The 19,590-nt window shown below is 40.8% G+C and overlaps 1 protein-coding gene across 3 annotated transcripts in view; it reads right to left on the minus strand.

Annotated features, from left to right (window-relative positions):
• Positions 1-3,529: 3,529 nt before the first annotated feature.
• The window catches only part of LOC119648386 (potassium voltage-gated channel subfamily KQT member 1-like), a 592,778-nt gene continuing 576,717 nt past the window's right edge, over positions 3,530-19,590 (minus strand). For all 3 annotated transcript variants that reach the window (XM_038050125.1, XM_038050124.1, XM_038050123.1), the window contains 3 exons: positions 18,820-18,967; positions 18,571-18,727; positions 3,530-11,772 (listed from right to left, as the gene is read on the minus strand). In XM_038050125.1, the coding sequence (XP_037906053.1) occupies positions 11,350-11,772; positions 18,571-18,727; positions 18,820-18,967 (728 nt within the window). In that variant the 3' untranslated portion in view covers positions 3,530-11,349. The remainder of the gene's footprint in view (positions 11,773-18,570; positions 18,728-18,819; positions 18,968-19,590) is intronic.

Raw genomic sequence — 19,590 nt, forward strand, 5'->3', positions numbered from 1 at the left:
ACACGAATATAATAGAGGTTAAGGCTACTTTTGAAGATTTACATAGATTTACAGGTTGCTTACAGCATATATGTGATAATTACATATTTATAGTGATTGGCGATTTACATTCTCTACGGTTTAGTGCTTCGAAGCGCGAAATGGCGACTAATATTAAAATCTATTTTATTAGGCAACCATTTTTTTTTTTATTTTAATTGGGGCGATGGAGTAACGATTCATATCTTAAATTAATTAAATTAACAAAACGGCTAGCAAATTTGACCTTTATTCTTGGTAAGCAAAAAAGAAAAAAATAGGAAGAAGCCATAATAAAAAAAAATACTTAACAGTTCAAATGCATAAGTAAGTAATCAAATTTCATCTTCTTAGAATAATTTATCTGAAGAAGAATTATTGAACGTTTATAATTGATAATAAAATATATTATACATAATAGACAAACTTCAAATTTCCGAAACATAACAATGCCCTGTTTGGAAAAGATTAATGAATAAAACTAGAAAGAAGTATTATTAATAAATACAGATACATGACATTCAAATTTTGGGCATGTGATATAAAACTGTAACATTTTATCTTTCCTTTCAGTGCTCTTCTCATTTCAATCTCAACAAGTTCTACAGCCAGTAATCCTAAATTACAATCTTTTTAAAAATATTTAACTAAAAGATTGTTTAGAAATAAAATCCTTTTCATGGACCGAAGATATAAATCTTGAAAATTTTGAAGTGTGGGTGTCGTTATATTGATCAGATGATATATATTTGTAACTAGTTAAGAATATTGCGAGGTGTTGACGTTCGAAAAATCTACTGTTTACATATTTTTATTGTAGAAGAAATGGTGAATTATTTATTCAAATGAAGATATGCGAATCCAACCAAGAATATTTTATAAGCGTTTGAGATAATGATGAGATAATGAGATTAAGATAAAACTGTAGACGGTTTACATAATAAAACTCAATATATCATAAGTGAATCTTGACATATATTGGCTTTCAAAGGATAGTATAGGTCCCAGGGCGAAAGCGTGGATTACTATCCACAATGGAGCATAAAACCTGAGCAACGCCTGTTGCACAAACACCAAAAGCTCTACTACCAACCTTGTCTCCACCTTTACGTGATGATCTTCGTAACGAAAACTGCAGACGGAGGAAGATGTAGGTGAATCTTATTCGCCTGAAAATGCAGCCGATTGTACCAACTGCTGGGGGCTTAGTAGGACTTACAACTCTACATCGAAAACCGTATTTAATGGAGCCACAAGAGGGGTCTTGTACCGGAATGATTTTATAACGACTAATCAGGACGAATGGCGATCTGCAGAGGCTTATCATTGGAAATATCTTTTGTTTTAAAATAATATAAAATAAGATTCCTTCGAGCAGAGAAGTGACCTCATATACAGTAAAACGAACCTGGGAGCAAGATGACTATACATAGGAGGAGCAAGTTAAGCGGCGAAGGAGTACGGAATCTCAATTTGTACCCTTCGGGTAAGCACGAGGTAGGTAAGCGATATTGGTGTGTTGGTGTGTTTGCTTGCCACAGAGGAATCTCTAAGCATTATTCGCCCAGTGATTCCATTTAGATCCATTGCCATTAATTCGAAATGAATCTTTAAGGAAGCTCTGCTTTTGATTCCCGCTGGAATGTCCAAGCTATAAACAGCTGGACAGTGTTTGTTGTTATGGCAGACGCTGTGACGTGCCAGCAGCAACTCGCAGCCATGTGCTTGTAGCCATGTGCCCGCAACCACGTGGGTGTACATCAATGCACTGCATCACATACACGGCAGGAACACCAGCTCTTATGCGCAAAGTTATGCTAGCGCAATTCCCGTCGTGGTCAAACGAGTGTAGGACTTTTTCGTCACCATAAAATGTCAAAAAATCCGTTGGGAGTTGAATCCCCTGTATATAATCATTTTGCCTGGTGAAAAAACAGGACTGTGAACTCGAAAAGTACAGGAAACACGCACCAGGCGCGAAAGTTTTACCAATAAATCAAGAGCTTGAATCATATACACTTCGATACTCATCTCGCTGAAATTGGAGCGATGTGTTGAATATTTTGGTGACCTGCTTGACAACCACAATATCGGCGAGTTGGAGGTCAAGTCAATTGAAAACTACAGAAAAATAAAACATGTCCAATCAATCGGCTTAAGAGCCACAAGTCACCGGGAGCCGATGAAATTGCAGCCGAGCTGGGAACCAACTACACCAAGCAGTTCGTCGATTTATATCAAGGCGTAGGACAACCAGTCAATGGCTAATGATTGGCAGCGGGGCACTATCTGTCCGATAAAAGAGCAGGGTCACTCTCGAGTACCATCCATTACGATCAGAGATCCAGGTTGTCCACAAAGTTTTCGCACAAATATTAATGTGACAATTAAAAAGCAATTAGCAGACAAACCAAAACAGCAGGTACAACATGTGATATCCCAATGGAAAGGTCAGAGTCCTAACTATAAAATGCATGGTAAATTATCCTTGAAGGATCAGTGTTGTGAAGGATATTCAAGGATAAACATGGAATTCGACAAAGTACATTTTCGTCATTGCATTTTGTACGAGTTTCAAATGGGGACGAAGGTGCCGAAGGCGATTGAAAATTTGTCGAAGGTATTCGGTGAAGGAAAGGTAAAGCGCAGGACAGTTTACGATTGGTTCGAAAAATTCTACAGCGGAGACCTGACACTTGAAGATGAACCTCGCTCAGGAAGACCCTATACGATTGACGACGATATCCTGCGCAACAAACTGGAAGCGAATCCTTTTCTTTCGACACGTGTGCTTGCAGAGGATCTCGGTGTATCAAAATCAGGAGTAGCAGTAGCCATTACGCGTCTTGGATATGTTTTGAAGAGCACAAAGTGGGTACCGCACGAACTGACTGAGCGAAATCTGGCCGATAGAGTGAGAATTTGCTCCGCTAACCTTTTACGGAACGAAAACGACCCTTTTTTGAATCGATTGGTAACTGGCGATGAGAAATGGATTGTGTACGAAAACGTAGCGAAGAAACGAGCCTACACTCATCGAGATCAACCGGGTCCATCGGTAGCAAAGCCGTCTATTCATCAGCAGAAGCGAATGCTCAGTATATGGTGGGACGTTCGTGGCCCCATACACTACGAGCTTTTGGGACCAAACGAGACCATTACCGCCGATAAGTACTGCGAGCAGCTCGACAGATTAAACACCCAGCTACGTTCGAAACGACCAGCATTGGTCAACAGGCGAAATATTGTCTTTCATCATGATAACGCCCGGCCGCATACATCTTTAACTACTCAGCGAAAATTGAGTGAGCTTGGCTGGGAAGTTTTGAGTCATCCTGCGTATAGTCCCGACCTTGCTCCTTCTGATTACCATTTGTTCAGGTCCCTCCAACATTTTCTGGATGGTAAAAAAATGACTTCTGAAGCTGACCTCCAAAGTGCACTTCGCACGTACTTTGAGGGGAAGGGGGAAGAGTTTTATAGAGGGGGGATTTTGAAGTTGCCCGATAGATGGAGGGAAGTCGTATCTAATGGAGGCAATTATATATTAGATTAAATAATTAAAGGTTTTTATAAACTTATCTGCTGAATTCTGTCTTTGATTTGTGCGAAAACTTTGTGGACAACCGATATATTAACCTTTGGCAGACAATGATCTCCAGAGTCATCATGTATTTCTTGAAAACTTGAGTTCTTAGGAAGAAAAATTCTTAGATGCGCTTTAAATAAGAAACCTCCGAAGAATTTTTGGTCCCCAACAGAAGGATGTACGACCTCCTAGCTTAAATAAAGACGACATTTTTTAGCAATACAATGATTCGGTTGAAAAGGCTGTGGTGATCGGGTTATCTAATTTGTGTGGGTGGGGATGATTCAATCAAGTCTCCACGACATCTGAAGTTACATGCTATGTCAGCCCTACGCAGTTGATTGACGTTGATGATGATGACGTATATGTTCCACCAATAATAAAGGCACGTTAATAAATAAATAAATTAAAAATTAGGTCCATGTTCTTGGTTGGTTTAAATGAGGAAATGTTAGTTTTTTGATCTGCAGTTTTTCCAAGAACCTACAATGAATTCTGTGCCAGATACCAAACCAATTGGTCCACTTCGTCTTCAAATTGTTGTGGACTCAGGACTTCCTTCACCTAAAACCAACTTTGCTTCGGTCAAACTTGGCGTCAACCTCGCGGTTTTTATGCAATATAGTCCGCATCTATTGTATGTTGGTACTGCGAGAGCAGAAGTGAGGTAGCATCTAACAAGTTGCTTCTGATCTGGATAGAGCCGTTAGTAGCTACTACCCTAACCGGTTCCAGCAGGGAAACGTTTTAGCTATAAACATCATATATATGTAATATATGTCCGTGGAAACATGTCGAGTCACAAAATTTAAACGAGTCTTTGAGCCCCCATTACCTCGAGCGGAGTAAATAACTGCTCACCCTTCCGTGTTAAAATCGAATCTTCGAGGAAAGAAAATCACAAAAAATGTTATGCATATGGTTGTCCATGGAGGACTGTTAGCAGCTTGATGATGCGCTAAAATCAGGACCCATGTTTATTCGAAGGAGCGGAATCATTTTTCAAATGTCCGTTAGGGAAATGATAACAATTGTACTCATTGAGTCAGGATTTAAGAACATATTCGAAGTATAGCTTGCTTATTGCAAAAGGGGTAGAGGTTTGTAGGCTAGCAACTTGAAAATTGCCTCCTGGGTATTTAGGACTTACACCAATAGTGTGAGTTTGTAGAGCATTCCTCCTCTTTTTGCAGCGTTGCGCTTTTGTATACTGGAAAACCTGATGGGATGATATGGAATGTTGTCGGTGACTAACCGGAGATACGCTTTCTTGACCTAGAAGGTGGTCTTTGCCAGGATTTTTCCTGCAACATTCAGATCAAGGTTAAGAAATATTACAGCTGTGTGGTGCTATACACATACCGAGATTTCTGCTATAGAATAGAAGAAGAAGCTTCTAAAGATGACAATGTGATTGTGTGAGGTGGGCTATTACAGTACCATCTCCATACATAAAATGGGAGGGGGTAGGTTTTGTAGCTTTCACCGTCTCATCAGTGATGGTGCACTGTTCGAGTCCAGAGTCTGTTAGAAAGTCAGTTGGATATCAACTGACTGCAAACGAATATCTAATCAAATCGAGCACATTGCGATCAAAAATTGACTTGACTCTTTTGAATATACCCAACCAAAGGGGGAGTAATATCGACCTTAGAAAGGGATCATCGTAAACTATCAGATCTGTTCGCAATGAGACAAAACGACGGTTTCTCCAAAATCAATTCAGGCGTTCTCCGCGATCTGATCGTCGTTCCTGCAGCGGAATAACTTTCTTGCTGCTTACCACTTGAAGGGCATTGGTCTAAATTAAAAGTGTCTTTTTCTCGAGCATGGATGAAGTCGTCGACCAGCTGAACGGAATCTCCAAGCTATCATCAACCCATGTCTGTGCCGTGTGATCGCGATATTGTAACCTAAGAAAATGCCTAATGAAGAACTTGATCAGCGTAATGGCCAGACACCTAGGAGCCTGTTGATCAGAAAACGAAAGCGGATAGGTCACACATCCAGAAAGGGTGACAACCCCATTGAGGGTTATGCCATGCAAGAGAACGAACTATTCGGATGAAAGCTGATCGACGAGCGAAATGTCTCTGAGCTAAGTGGACCAAAGCATTAAAGGAAAAATGCAAGTCTCTCGGGAAGACCGGAGTCAAATGAAGCATATTGCTAGCAATCGAGAGCGGTGGCACTTGGATGTGGTTAATGCTTTATGAGCTACATAGGATTTTAAGAGGATCCTTTTTTATAATATATTTATACAGGCAAAATGGTTAAGGAAATTCGATTTGCATGATTAAGCCCACACCCGAGTCGATATTTTTCTTATCCTTTTCTTATTTGATTTTTCTGGAAAACCTTCTTGTTATTGATGGGATTTCAAATGTTACGGTCTAAATTTTTTTGTTTAGGGATTGCGGAGTCATAATTCCGCATCTACTTGATGTCGGACCGGGCCAAATGGAAAGAAACTTACTCTCACTTTTTATGGTCCATGCAGTCCTCTTTTTGAGTTTAACACCCAAAGTTCAAAAGCCGCTTCAGTCACGCTGCTTCCAGGGCAGAGGTGAGGCAGCGTCTGATGAATTACTTCTGCCCTGGTACGAAACCGTAGCCGTTTTCGCCCCTCTTTTGGTTTCCGGTCTAATTTGTTATAGTGACACACCCTTTAATAAACAGTGATATCAGATTCAGCTTGCAGTTCTTATTGTTTTCCGCAAATATGATACGTACTGTGAAGGAGGGAACAAGTCGTTGCGGAAATGTTGTGAATGGTGCACCATTCAAACTTTTAACCAAAACAAGAAATATCTTTTATTTTTCAACTAAGGATATCCCCATCAATCGTAAGAAGTTGATTGTTCTCCCAATGACTTCAGTCTTACTTTATGATTCTTAACAGATCGACCAAAGAACGGGGATTGACGGCAAAACCGAACTGAATTTGAGCACATGAAAATGTTTTGTCCGCCGCTGCACTTAGCAAAGAGTCTATTAAGGGTTAAAAACCCCTGCAAAACTTCTTGGCATGTAATGAACTTCAGTATTCTGCAGTGTTGTTGCTCCGGAAAGAAGTTCAGAGGGGGGTCCAATTGACTGCCTCTGTCCCAACTGGAAGAGCCACTCGATGGTATTTTTTTCTATAGGCAGACATGAACAGCAACAGAAAATCCAGGAAAAGCGAATCCTCTTGACCAAATACTCGCTGTGATGAAAAAGAATATGTCAGGAAATTTCTTATTAGCAGGAAAATCAGAACTGGTTGTGTAGTGTATTTGCAACTGGTTTATTTAGTGTTTAGACTATGATTACGCGTTTATTACCCGCTGGCAATCTAACAGAAGGACAGCATATCTAGATGCGTGCATACAGGGTACTAAGCGAAAAACAAAGAGAAGTCTCGTGAAACCATTGTGCATAATGCAGATTTGAAGCGATGTCAGGCATTCTTCACATCTTACAAGCATACTTGCATTGGAGTGTAACCGTTCATGAATTGCTAGCGCAGTTTGCGGTAAAGATGAAAGCTAACCTAGCACTAATCAACGAGTACTATCGAAACAAAGAACCAGCTTCATAGTATTTTGACTCAACAGGTACCTCTGTCTTCTGGCATTGGGATGACGATTGGCTTCAGTTTCGAGCCAAAGGCTAGGTGGATTCAATGTTTAGAGACAACGTTTTTCAACTTCTAGCTAACACTTAATGAGATTTTGCCAGATTTTCGAAGTGGGTTTGATGCTCTGAATAGCACTGTCTTCGATACCGAGGGTGGATCCTCGTTGAAGGAGTTTTCCTTGCCAGGCCATTTGATTGGAGTATACTTTATCCAGACTCTAGAGGAAAATGGATCCTGGAAATGCGGCGAGGTCGGGACTCAAAATTTTAAACACCGGATTCACGACAACTTTGCAGTTTCCGGTTTCAAAGGAAGCATTCTCGACATGACGCTTTTGTCGAAGTCACAGTTGAGACCGATGGATTGTCACTTGGTCATGGTATATGCTAGTCCGGCGTTTTGCCTGCATGTCGAACGTCGCGAAGGTGAACATTTGGAGACTCGTCGAAGATGTTCTTGGAATAAGCTCAAGCACTTTGGATTATTCTTTAGGAATTGGACGAGGTGCTTCATATACTGTAGTAGGTTTAGTTACGAACAAGGGAAACATGGGAAACTTAATTTTGTTAAGCCTTCTATGTGTTGAGGGAGGAAGCTGAGGAAGGAATGTAATAAACTCTGTCATTCGGCGCAACGTCCAAACAATTAGGAGAATATTAAGTAGAGATGGCTTGTGTACTGACTATCTTTAAATAACTCACTGACTTAAAGGAATAATTTTGTTTTTAAAACAAAAAATAATCGGTAGAAGGAGGACACTCCGCAGCGCAATTAATGAAAGCCAAGCTGGTAGGGGCTAATCGAAGAGGAGGATGGGAGTGTGGTTATCAACTGGTTAGTGCTCTGTGGTAACCTTGTCCATTTAATGCTGACCACGGTTCAAATCTCACTGGTGGCAGAGAAATTTGTTGTCGGGATTGGATGTCGGATACCAGTCGACTCTGCTGCGAATGAGTACCTGAGTTAAATCAGAGTAATAATCCCGGGCGAGTGCAATGCTGACCACATTCCCTCCTACAGTGCTCTGTAGTGTACCGTGATGATCTTGAATGAAGTTCTCTAACACACTTCAAGGCTCTGATCCAATTGTATATCTATAATAATAGATGGAGTGTATTGCACGGGTATCGTTTCCTACGCAGTCGATTTTATTTAATGTCAGCAGCGTAAAAGGGACCAAGGATTCCTTCTTGTTACCATGAAAGAACTGGAGGAGGCGGTTCTTTCTTTGAAATATAAGAAGACGTTAAGACCCGAAGGTATCCGCAGAGGTACACAGACTAGTATTCCACCATTGGCCCGACCTACTGCTCAGCACGTTGGACGTTTCCCTGATTGAGGGTATTTTTCCTTGTGCGTTGCTGAAAGGTAGGCGGGCTAGTGCTGATCAACGAACGCAAAGAAGACCCTTGGCGGCTGCCTTCATACTGACGACCCTGCATGCTTGGAACAACCGAAAGGCTCGAAAAGCGCATTAGGAGTAGACTCTTTGACGAGATACATCCTGCGAGGGTAGGCCGTTAATATTCGAAATTCCTTCAATTCCGTAAGTTGGGTAGATATGAAAGACGTACTGTAAGATTCTTTTTAAGTATCCGGGTACCTTTAGCGGATATTGAATCTGGAATGCTTCCTACTATGGTCTACTAATATTGACCATGTCAGAAGAATGTCTCTCTGCTCGAATACGCAAACAAAGTTGGGGTACTTACCGAGACGCTGGGTGAGACATTTAAAGCGTCAAAACCAACGGTTAAGTACCTTTGATTGATGCTCGACTCAAAAATGAGCTTTCCGAGCCAATCAAAACAGGGGGGGACGAGGCTGCACCAAGAGTCTTGGACTTAAGCCGCCTACTGCCTGGTTGGAGACCCTACCTTTGGTAGGAGACGCCTTCCCATAAGAGTGATGCAGTTTGTTCTGTTCTATGGTGCAGTGGCATGGGCTGATGCTCTTAGCAAGGTGGTGGGTGTCTTCTTGCAGGAAATATGGCCCTCATTGGAGATTATTTCCTTATCCAACTTTTAAGTGGGCATGAATGTTTTAGGTTTCTTATGTACAAGGGCAGTAAGGCGTGATCCCCCAAATGTGTGTTGCGCAATAGAGTAGTAGACGACGCCAATTAGATGCCCTATGCAGGCCCAAGACAAGTCTCTTCGGACAATATGGTCAGAGGTAATTTAATGAGCGTAAACAGAGAGGGATGTGGGATTTCTTCTCACAAATAATTTTGGCTGTAAAAGGGATCGGATCGCAGCAGTTTATGTGATTTAACGAATTCTCTTCATCGACTTCCTTTCCGTTGGTGGAAAGAACTCCCTGACTTGAAGGCCCTCGCAGAGTAGGTAGGTTTAGCCCGAAGTAATGTGTCAAACGGTTCCAGGCTAGTGTTCCGATCACGATGAAGTCGCATAAACACATTCACTCCCTCTACAAAAATAAGTTGATTCCAAAAAGATATTGCAGATAGATTTGCTATTATAGATGATATATCTTATATTAAGTGGAAAATTCATTTCAATTTTACCCCACTACACAGAAATCCACCCCCATGAAGGAATCTTTGTTATCTTCAAGAAGGAAAAGGGAATCTTATGGTGTGGCTACCATTCCATCAGATTGTAATCGTTTTAGAATGATGATTGGTTTTAGCATTAATCAAAATTAATAATGAATCTTGAGTGTTACTTCTTATTTAACATTAATTTCCTTTTAAATCTTGTCGGAAATGTTTGCGTGATTTAAACAGTTGTTTTTGTAGTCAAATAATATAAATAACAAAATATTTTAAAAATAATAGATAAGAAAAATTAATGATTGTCTTTCTTTAGTGTAGATTTCATCATATTAATTTTGCTATTAATTTAGGTTTTGAAAATCAACGGCTTTGCTCTCTATTGTCCTTTATTGATAAGTTAGATGAAATCTTGACTGTTTATGCTGTTTTCTTTTATTTTCCCTACTATCTTAACTATTCGTTCTCGCTAGATACTTCTTTAAGGAAATGAGCTCAAACATATTTAGGAAGGGATGAAGAACCAATTAGTAAGTTACTTTTTGGAAATAATTCTAAATTCAAAGAAAGTTGGTTATTTTTAAAAGTATTGCTTTCACGATATGATGATTCAGCGTTTTATGATTTGTTATTAGTTTTTATATCTTTTTCCATTAGAATGGAATGAGATCTCTACATAAATAAATTATCTAACATTTATTTATTTCATTCTATTAAACTATCACGGATTAAAGTTTAAAATTGAAAAATTTTTACTCACAGATGGATACTGTTCTTGTTTATATTTAATTTATATATGTTCACTTGTAGCCTGCGTCTTTCTTCCTTAAATACTATTGATTGTACTAAATTAGCATTCTAAGATTTTGTTTTTAGTTTATATACTTTATGATCGTAAGGATTCTAATTCGTAATAGGAGGAGAATTTTGGTTGATATCAAATCTTAAGCGTGCTTCATATTTACAGTAATTGATTAATTCGAAATTTATTTACAAAATTTCATCGTTTTTTCTCTTTTTGCAATTGCATTGCAGCTAAAATCTTTTTTGTTCAATATTTTGTTCGTTGAACGAAAAAGGGGCACATTTCACCCATTTGTACAGTAAATTTCTATTGTAAGTAGATGCCAACTGGGATAGAACGGAAAATTAAATCATATAAAATTTGTGCTGCCTTAGTTTCATAAATATTCTTCATTTATATCAATTAACAAAACAACTGGCTAGAATTATCTAAATCATTTAAGAAATGAACCTTTGATCTAAGAACTAAATCGTAATCTCTCTATGATTTGTGCATTTCACCTAAAAATTAGTTTTAAGCGTAATGAAGTTGTATTAGATACAAATAGTATATTTTTGTGTAATACTTGATCCATTAGTTACATTTGCTGTACAAAGTGGTCATATGTCCTTAATCCGAAACATCTTGCAGTTTTTCAATTCCATTTGCCAATTTATTTTTCTGCTTTGCCGTTGGAACACTAACATAGTTTCCAACCCTTTCATCCCCATTCTCGAACATATCCGTGTGGTGATGTAACTTAAGTGGTACTTTCTAACCTCCTAGAGTAGTCCTTATAACATATAAGGAATAATAAATAAACCCTAGACGTCGTCTTCTAAACATTTCATTGGTGACGGAGATGCGGTTGGTGTTGGGCTAACAGAGGGTAATTGCAAGGATGATTGTGCACTTTCTGGGCCCAATGATGGTTGCTGCTGTTGTTGCACGGGCTGTTGTGTGTTTTGTGGTTGAGGGTGATATTGCAATTGTCCTTGTTGAGGATTACAATTTAATGCGGCCGTTAGATTGCTTGTGCTTACAGCACTCGCTATTGTTCGTTGCATTGTAATTCCATTAAGAGCGTGCATGATGTGATCCAACTTTTTATCCATTACAGATAGTTGTTGCTCGACTCTGTAGAGGCGAGCACCAACCGTCATTGGTTTTACATTTCCTACACGATCTATTCCGGCCAAGTAACTTCCTGGTTTACCAAGCGTTTGGTCTAGTCTCCGTTGAAGCTCCTGCGAAATCGAAAAAATATAACTCAATTCAAATAACACCAAACCACAGTTTAAATTAATGCTAATTTCTAATTGAAACCTTAAAACTAAATTGCTCTCAATCAGAATAAACATTTTGTATGTAACTCATTATTATTATTGGTTGGGAATCATCCAGATATCATGTTGAGTGGTTTTGCTGTCCTACATCTGGTCAGGAATTGCCGATAGGAGCCATTCATTTTATAGTAATTGCCCTTGAATGCTTGTTTAGAGATAGTAATCTTGTTATATTTGGTACTAATGATAATGGTCTACATGAATTGCGGTAAGAGGCTATTATTGCACTTCTGCTGCTAGTTATTTGGTGTTATAATTAAATTAATAACTGGACAAGAGTAACGAGGGATGTCGTACACAATAGAGATATTCTAGAAAGGCAGCATTACTTTGGCAGAAGCCACTTTGTCAGTTGTATAAATTAATGATTGCAGGCACTCATGAATTTGGATTTAAAAATATGATTGAAATTTAGAAGGTTTGGTTTGCGAGACCAAGTCTTGAACTGCCTCACAAGAGATTGATTTGTATCAACCTTACTTAGCCCTTGGAGCTGAATCGCAGGACTAAATGAGGTTGATATAAATCAATCTCAATCATTGCGAGGCAGCTCAAGATTTGCCCTTGCAAACCATTCCAAGGTTGAATGTGGACGTGGTGGAAATCACCAAGCCTTACCGAAATTACCGTAGTGCTACGTGAGTGAAAGACTCATCTCTAGTGCAACATTAGCGCAATATGAAGAGATGCTAGACGGCTTGGTGCTGGAGGCTAAAAAACACAGTTCCAAAATTATATCGCGGCCGAATTCAACGCGTGATCTTTGGACTGGGGAAGTTGACTGGCGACCAGAAGAGCCCAAATTCTTCTTGAAACCTTCACGGAGCTGGACATTGTACTACCCGCTTTCCGAGGCTCCTAGGATCGACCGTCGATCAACACTTACTTCAGTATATATCTAGGCACTATGGTGGTAGGAATGGTCTAGCGGGTAAGTGAACACTATATCTATAGTGATGACAGGCCATCATTCTCGACATCAGAAATGAAGGAGGCAACAGTTGAATGAGAAATTGAAGTGGAACACCCAGGATAGCAGGCTGGTCGGGCTGGACCTTTCGAGGAAGAGATATTCCTGGCAGCTTTAGAAGGAGGTACGAAAGGTAACTGAGGCATGAGACTCTACAATGCCGCGAAGAAGATTCCACCACGGTAGGAAAAGCAAACTACTGCTGGAACCAGGAAATTTACTGTGGAGATCAACGAATCTGCGAGCGAGATGGCTTTCCCAAAGGACAAGCGGAAAGCCAGAACATCGACAGACAGAAAATGAGTACCGTGTCGTTCAAGGTGTCTTAAGAAAGCTAAATGGGAAAGTAAGCAAAATTGCTACAAGCAGCTATGCCTTGAAGCCAATACGAACCCGGCGGGGCACTGTTTACAAGATTGTAATGAAGAAGATTCGTAGGGAAAAATCACTCCATATCACGTATCCAAGACTCTTATCCGAAATAATCGCAATTCTTTTCCTACAACAGGAAGAAAGTGGACCTCAGCCAACAAGACGTCTTCTCAATCCCCGGGGTGTCCGAGGAAGATCTATGAGAGATCTGTGGACGAATTGGGGATAATAAGGCGGGATTGGCTGGGATTTCCAACAAAGCACTGAAGTTGGGTGCTAAAATCAGGTCCAAGTTGTTGATACGCACGTCTGAATCATGCCTGTTGGAAGGAGTATTTACCGCTCAGTGGACAAGCTACTGGTTGGTTCCGCCACTGAACCTCGAAGAACCACCTGGTGCATCCTCTTCAGATAGCCTTATCGGTTTTTAGGCACTATATGGAAGATGTTGGAAAGGGTAATATACAACAGCTTGCATCCGTTCGTCGAGCTGGAGGGTGACGGCAGTATAGGTCCCTGCTTATTTAGTTCGGATAATCGAGAGTTTCCTCTCTTCTTTGGTACGAGACAGATGACGGGCCAAAAGTATATGTTGTGTCAGCAGATATTCCACAAAGTTCTGTATTGGGGCCTCTGCTGTGTCTTCGCGTGCCAAAGGAGGCATTAAAGTGAGGCCAATCATGCCAACCAAGCATGGTTTCAAATGATTGAACAGGTCCTGGTGGACGATAAGACGAAGGCGCACGAAAAACAATACTGTCAAAATCCTAGTTGGTAATTACGACCTGGTTTCAAAATCGATCATTAGATACCTGGAAGTAATGATTTATACTAATTTGAGCTTCAAGGGGCACCTGAACTATGTAATGAACTTAATGAACTCAGACCTAAGTGGCCAAAAACGACTTAGAGGGCAGAGCCATCCCAAAAATCTAAAAAGGTGAAGGTCCGCCCGCAAAGATTGCAACTTTATCAAACATTCGAGAAAAGAATAAAGAAAAAAAATGATGTATTACGAGGACTCCTCTTTCCCTAAATTGTCAACTCTTTTAATTAATACCCGCAAAACTCTCGGATGATCAAAATGCTATCCCAACCTCAAAAATTGTTTCACCTGTGTGCAAAAAAACTTCCACACACAGTGCTTGTTCAAGAAGAGACAACAATCGAGTTGCTCCCCGTCGCAGAGTATTAAATCAAAACAAAAAACAAACAGAAAGGGATCGCGAGAATTCAATCTTCCTTATCTGAAGTCAGAGAACAAAGTGAAGATGAATCATTGAGGACGGAACGGCACAGCATATAGCCGACTACCTCCGTATTCCATCAAGGATTCATCTCACCCGTCACTTCATCCCTACGAAGAAGAAAGAATATCTAATTTTTTTCAAATTCTGAAGAAGGGAGCCGTTTCACATAAAGGTAGGGAAGGACACTCCTCAGAAGCTCGGACGGCAATACCTTTTAGCTTATAGCCGCAAAGGCCGGTAGATCCAGAGACTTCTGTTAGGCAATCACCTACGAGAGGTTAAGTCTCAAAGGCAAACACAACAAAAGACTGGCTCTCATGGAATTCTACCAAGGATAGGACAGAAAACTCTACGTTACAAGGTGAGAAAGGAAATTGAGGCTTAGAAACACTTGCTTCCTGGAAAAAAGGCGTGAAACCTATAACTAGAAATGTGAAGGCAAGTGTACGTGGAGCCTAGCCGGGAACACTGTTGAGAATCTATTGATTCTCTATCAGACACTACCAAACAAAGTTGTGAGCTGGAATAGGCTATGTTCCACTTCATTCAGAAGATCTGCAAATAAAAAATAGGCCTGAATCCCGGAAATGTTGGGCCCCACATTGGGCGCTATTTGTAATAAACTTATTGGGAACCTCAGGGGCCGCGCCTCAATCACAATCTGAGGCAGAAGAAGCGATGATCGGGATTGTGATCCTCGTGGATCTTCCTTCTTGATTGCGGCACTCGAGTCCGGAGACTTACGGCTCCACGCACGCGGTCGAGCCCTTTTTTTTGTTTTTCAATTTTAGCTCGCGTTCTGGTTTTTATTCGTTAGGCCGTGGCGAATTCCTCCGCTTATTGTCTTTTTTGTAATCCAATGCGTGCCTACGCATCACGTTAATTTTGTAATAATGACGCGTGAGGGATCAAAGAGCTCAAAGGACCCACCCCCACATTCCCGAGCCTGGCTGGCACGGAGGTGTGCAAGAACGTGTCGACCGACCACTTTGGTGGAGCTTCAATTTTTGTGGGCGGCCCTTTACGGTCAATTTTGCTAACTTTTTTAGATTTTTGGGATAGCTCTGCCTCTTGGTCATTTTCGGCCACTTAGGATGATCGTCTGATCTTCTTATTCCTATTAAGTTCATTACATGTGTGCGAAAAGGCAGCAAATGCTAGTTTCAAGCTTGGTGCCTAATATTGAAGAGCCGGAATCTAGTCGCCGGCTGCTTAATGCAGGGTTGGTGAAATCTATCCTGTTATATACGACTCCTGCCTGGATGTGAGCATTGAACCACATGGTAAACCAGAGAAGGGAGAGTTCGGCATGTCCCGTAATCGCGCTGATGGTGTGTTGCGAATGAGGGAGTATGCGCCATCATAGGGACGATTCTCTAAGATCTTCTAGCGAATGAAAAGGCCACTGAGACTGCGGACTTCCGAAAAGCCACACTTCCGAAAAAGGCCGCTATCCTCATACCCTGATCCCGTGTATTGAGAGATGGTTTGAGCGACAAAACGGAGAATTATATTACCACCTAACATAGTTCCCTACGGGAGGAAATGGATACAGGAAGTACTTGCATCGCTTCAGTTTGGGCGAGTCTCTAGACTGTCCCGAATGCGCTGCTACACCCGAGGAGCCGGAGCATGTTATGCTCTATTGTCTGAAATTCGCGATTAGAAAAGAGAGGTTAAATTACGCTCTCAACGTTGTTATCTGGGCCCATAATCTCGTGGAGGAGATGCTTAGGTGGGAAACAAATTGGAGCGTGGTAAATGTAACAGTAACTGTGATACACGAAATGTTGCAGGAACTGAATCGGGGTCCGAAAGGGCGACGGAGGCGTGACTTAATCATGCTGGTTTAAACCGAAATAATACTTCACGGTGGTCCCGCGGGGATACGGACGGTTTTAGTGGGCGAGAATCCAACACACTGCTATTATCTCGTGCAGCAGAGTCCTTTTAAGATTTCCACCTCCTTCCATAAAAAAGATAATTGGTATTATAATAGTATGATAATCGTTGGCGCTACAATCCCCCCCCCTCAGGTCCTTGAAGTGTGTTAGAGCACTTTATTCAAGACCGTAACGGCACACAACAGAGCACTGTAGGAAGCAATGTGGACCGCAATGCGATCCACATTGCTTCGGGTGCGCAAGATTATTACCCTGATTTGACTCAGGTACTCATCACAAATGAGTCGACTGGCATCCGAGATCCCATCACGATAACAAATCCCTTAGGTGTTGTAACTAAATTAAGAACTAGACAAAAGTAACGATGGATAAATGCAGGTATTCTATAAAGGCAGCATTACTTTGACAGAAACTGTGCAACTAACAACTTTATCAACATCATCATCAACGGCGCAACAATCGATATCCGGTCTAGGCCTGCCTTAATAAGACATCCAGACATCTAGACATCCCGGTTTTGCGCCGAGGTCCACCAATTCGATATCCCTAAAAGCTGTCTGGGGTCCTGACCTACGACATCGCTCCATCTTAGACAGGGTCTCCCTCGTCTTCTTTTTCTACCATAGATATTGTCCTTATAGACTTTCCGGGTGGATTATCCTCATCCATACGGATTAAGTGATCAGCCCACCGTAACCTATTGAGCCGGATTTTATTCACAATCTGACGATCATGGTATCGCTCATAGATTTCGTCGTTATGTAGACTACGAAATCGTCCATCCATCGTTCGGCCAAGAGTTCGCAATTCTTCTTGCTAAGTCTCCGAGGAATACATGAGGACTGGCAAGATCATTGTCTTGTACAGTAAGAGCTTTGACCCTATGGTGAGACGTTTCGAGCGGAACAGTTTTTTTAAGCTGAAATAGGCTCTGTTATCGGTTGTGATTTTCGATCTTAGATAGGAGAAATGATCAACGGTATTAAAGTTGTATTCTCATACCTTTATTCTTCCCGTTTGACCAGTGCGGTTTGATGTTGTCGGTTGGTTGGTTTTCGGTGCTGACATTGCCATCATATACTTTGTCTTGCATTCATTGATGTGCAGCCCAAGATCTCGCGCCAATCGCCGCCTGCTCGATCTGGATGAAGGCAGTTTGTACGTCTAGGGTCGTTCTTACCATGATGTCAATATAGTCAGCATAGGCCAGTATTTGGGTGGACTTAAAGAGGATCGTACTCCTCGCATTTACCGCAGCATCACGGATCACTTTCTCCAGGGCCTCGGTAAAGAGGACGCATGATAGGGCATCCCTTTGTCGTAGACCGTTCTTGATGAGAGAGTCTGATTAGACTCTGAAGCAAAAGTAAGCTCGATTAGTCTGAATATCGTAGTCGGTGGAAAGAGACGATCAAAAGACCGGCCGAAACAATGGTGGCTTGATACGCTGGATGATGATTTGAAAGGCTCGCAACTGCATCCAGAGCGGGCCTTTGACAGAGCAAAATGACGTGATATATCAAGATGAGCCGACCCCGGATCTGACCGGGACAAATATTGAAAAAAAAGAAAAAAATAAACCAAATGAAAACCTAGGAGTCAACGATTCCACTCTCCGAGTTATTGTAGGGACGAACTAAATAGTCTGAGCGATTCGTTCAAAGTCTCTCTTCGTTGAGTCCCGGTTACATAATTATAGAGTCACTACGCACTTCTTGTCAGTTGTTGACTTCAGAGAGCTCAGGTTTATAATCTATACTTACTCAAGAAAGATTTAAAAAGGAAAGTATGGGAACATTCCTTTTACCATCAGGGTTAGTATTTTTGTCAAACCGAAAACAATCTGCAAATCGGCTATAGGAACTTGAGAACATGTTTTAGCAATTACAGCTTTTGTTTGCTCGTTTGAAGGAAAATGTGCCTCGAGTCGCATTATTGAAACTTTAAACGCGGATTGGAAATTGATTAGCAGGAGAAACAAGTTTTGGGTAGGTCAAAAGTTTAAAAAAGAGAGGGATCTATTTCTGGATTTGCTATGTCCAGGTGAACGAAGCAGAACAGTTGAAGAAAGGAGCAAATGCAGCAACAATGGCTATTTATCCCAAAGGCAATCCACTCAACTCCTTTTATTCAATATCTTGGCGTATTTCTAATTCATCGCGATTAACAATAATCATAATTTCACATAATCCATTCAAATTACCTTAATCCGGACCATCATATTCAAATGTCCTTGCGAGTATTGTTCTATCACATCACGTACGTCATAAGGTTTACGTGCTTGTTGGAATTTTCGTCGTGCTACGAAGTATTTGATTTTTCGTATGGCTCGTATTGCGTTTCGATGTGCTTCCGTTAGTCTGCAGAATAATTTAAATAGTAAATATAAAGCAATAGATACAAATAAATTATTAAATTAAAATTATCGGAAAAAGTGGCACTAGGAACTTACGTGGTAACTCGTGCAGGCTCCGGATCTTCGTCAGCTTCTTGCTCTGCTTCAACTTCATCACTCGGTGCCTCCGTTACTGAACTATTCTGACTAACGAACGGCCCACGTCCTCCTATTTGGTCACTCTTTCGAACGCGGTTAGGTGTACCTGGACGATTGGAAGTGAATAATTGGTAAACATATTTCTTGTTTGTGAATATATATATGACAGGAAGACTGAGGGATCAATTTATATCTTCTTAAAATCGATCCAATATCATATTATTTACTGTTTATGTTAAGTTTTTCAGATTCAGCTGCTTCTAAAAAGACATGAGGCTGACAGACTGATAGGAATCCCAAGTTCCAGATAGCAGGCATCCTGCTAAAAGCAGTAATGCTTTGAATTTGAAAAGAAGTAAATGAAATTCATTCGAAACAAACAAGACTCTGGTCGTTCACGATTATTTCTCTTAGAGCCCTGCGAGAAGGAAATTAATTTTTTGGATATCATATAGGATTCTACGGAACAACCTATAATGAGGTTAGTATGGGGAAATATAGGCAGTGTATACCACATCGGTGGCCATAATTTTTTCGATAGGGTGCACATAGGATACTTGCGGTGACCGCTGACCTCAAAGATCTTTTTCTCGAATCTATGAGATACATTTTGGGGTTTCATGTTGTCTTATCACGCTTTGAAATATTTGCTTTGTAGGTTCGCAGCTGCCCATCCTGTCGCTCGGCACTATACAAATACAAAGCATAGTCAATACTAGGGGCAGATAG

Source organism: Hermetia illucens, chromosome 2 (genome assembly GCF_905115235.1).
Source record: "Hermetia illucens chromosome 2, iHerIll2.2.curated.20191125, whole genome shotgun sequence".
NCBI lineage: Eukaryota > Metazoa > Arthropoda > Insecta > Diptera > Stratiomyidae > Hermetia > Hermetia illucens.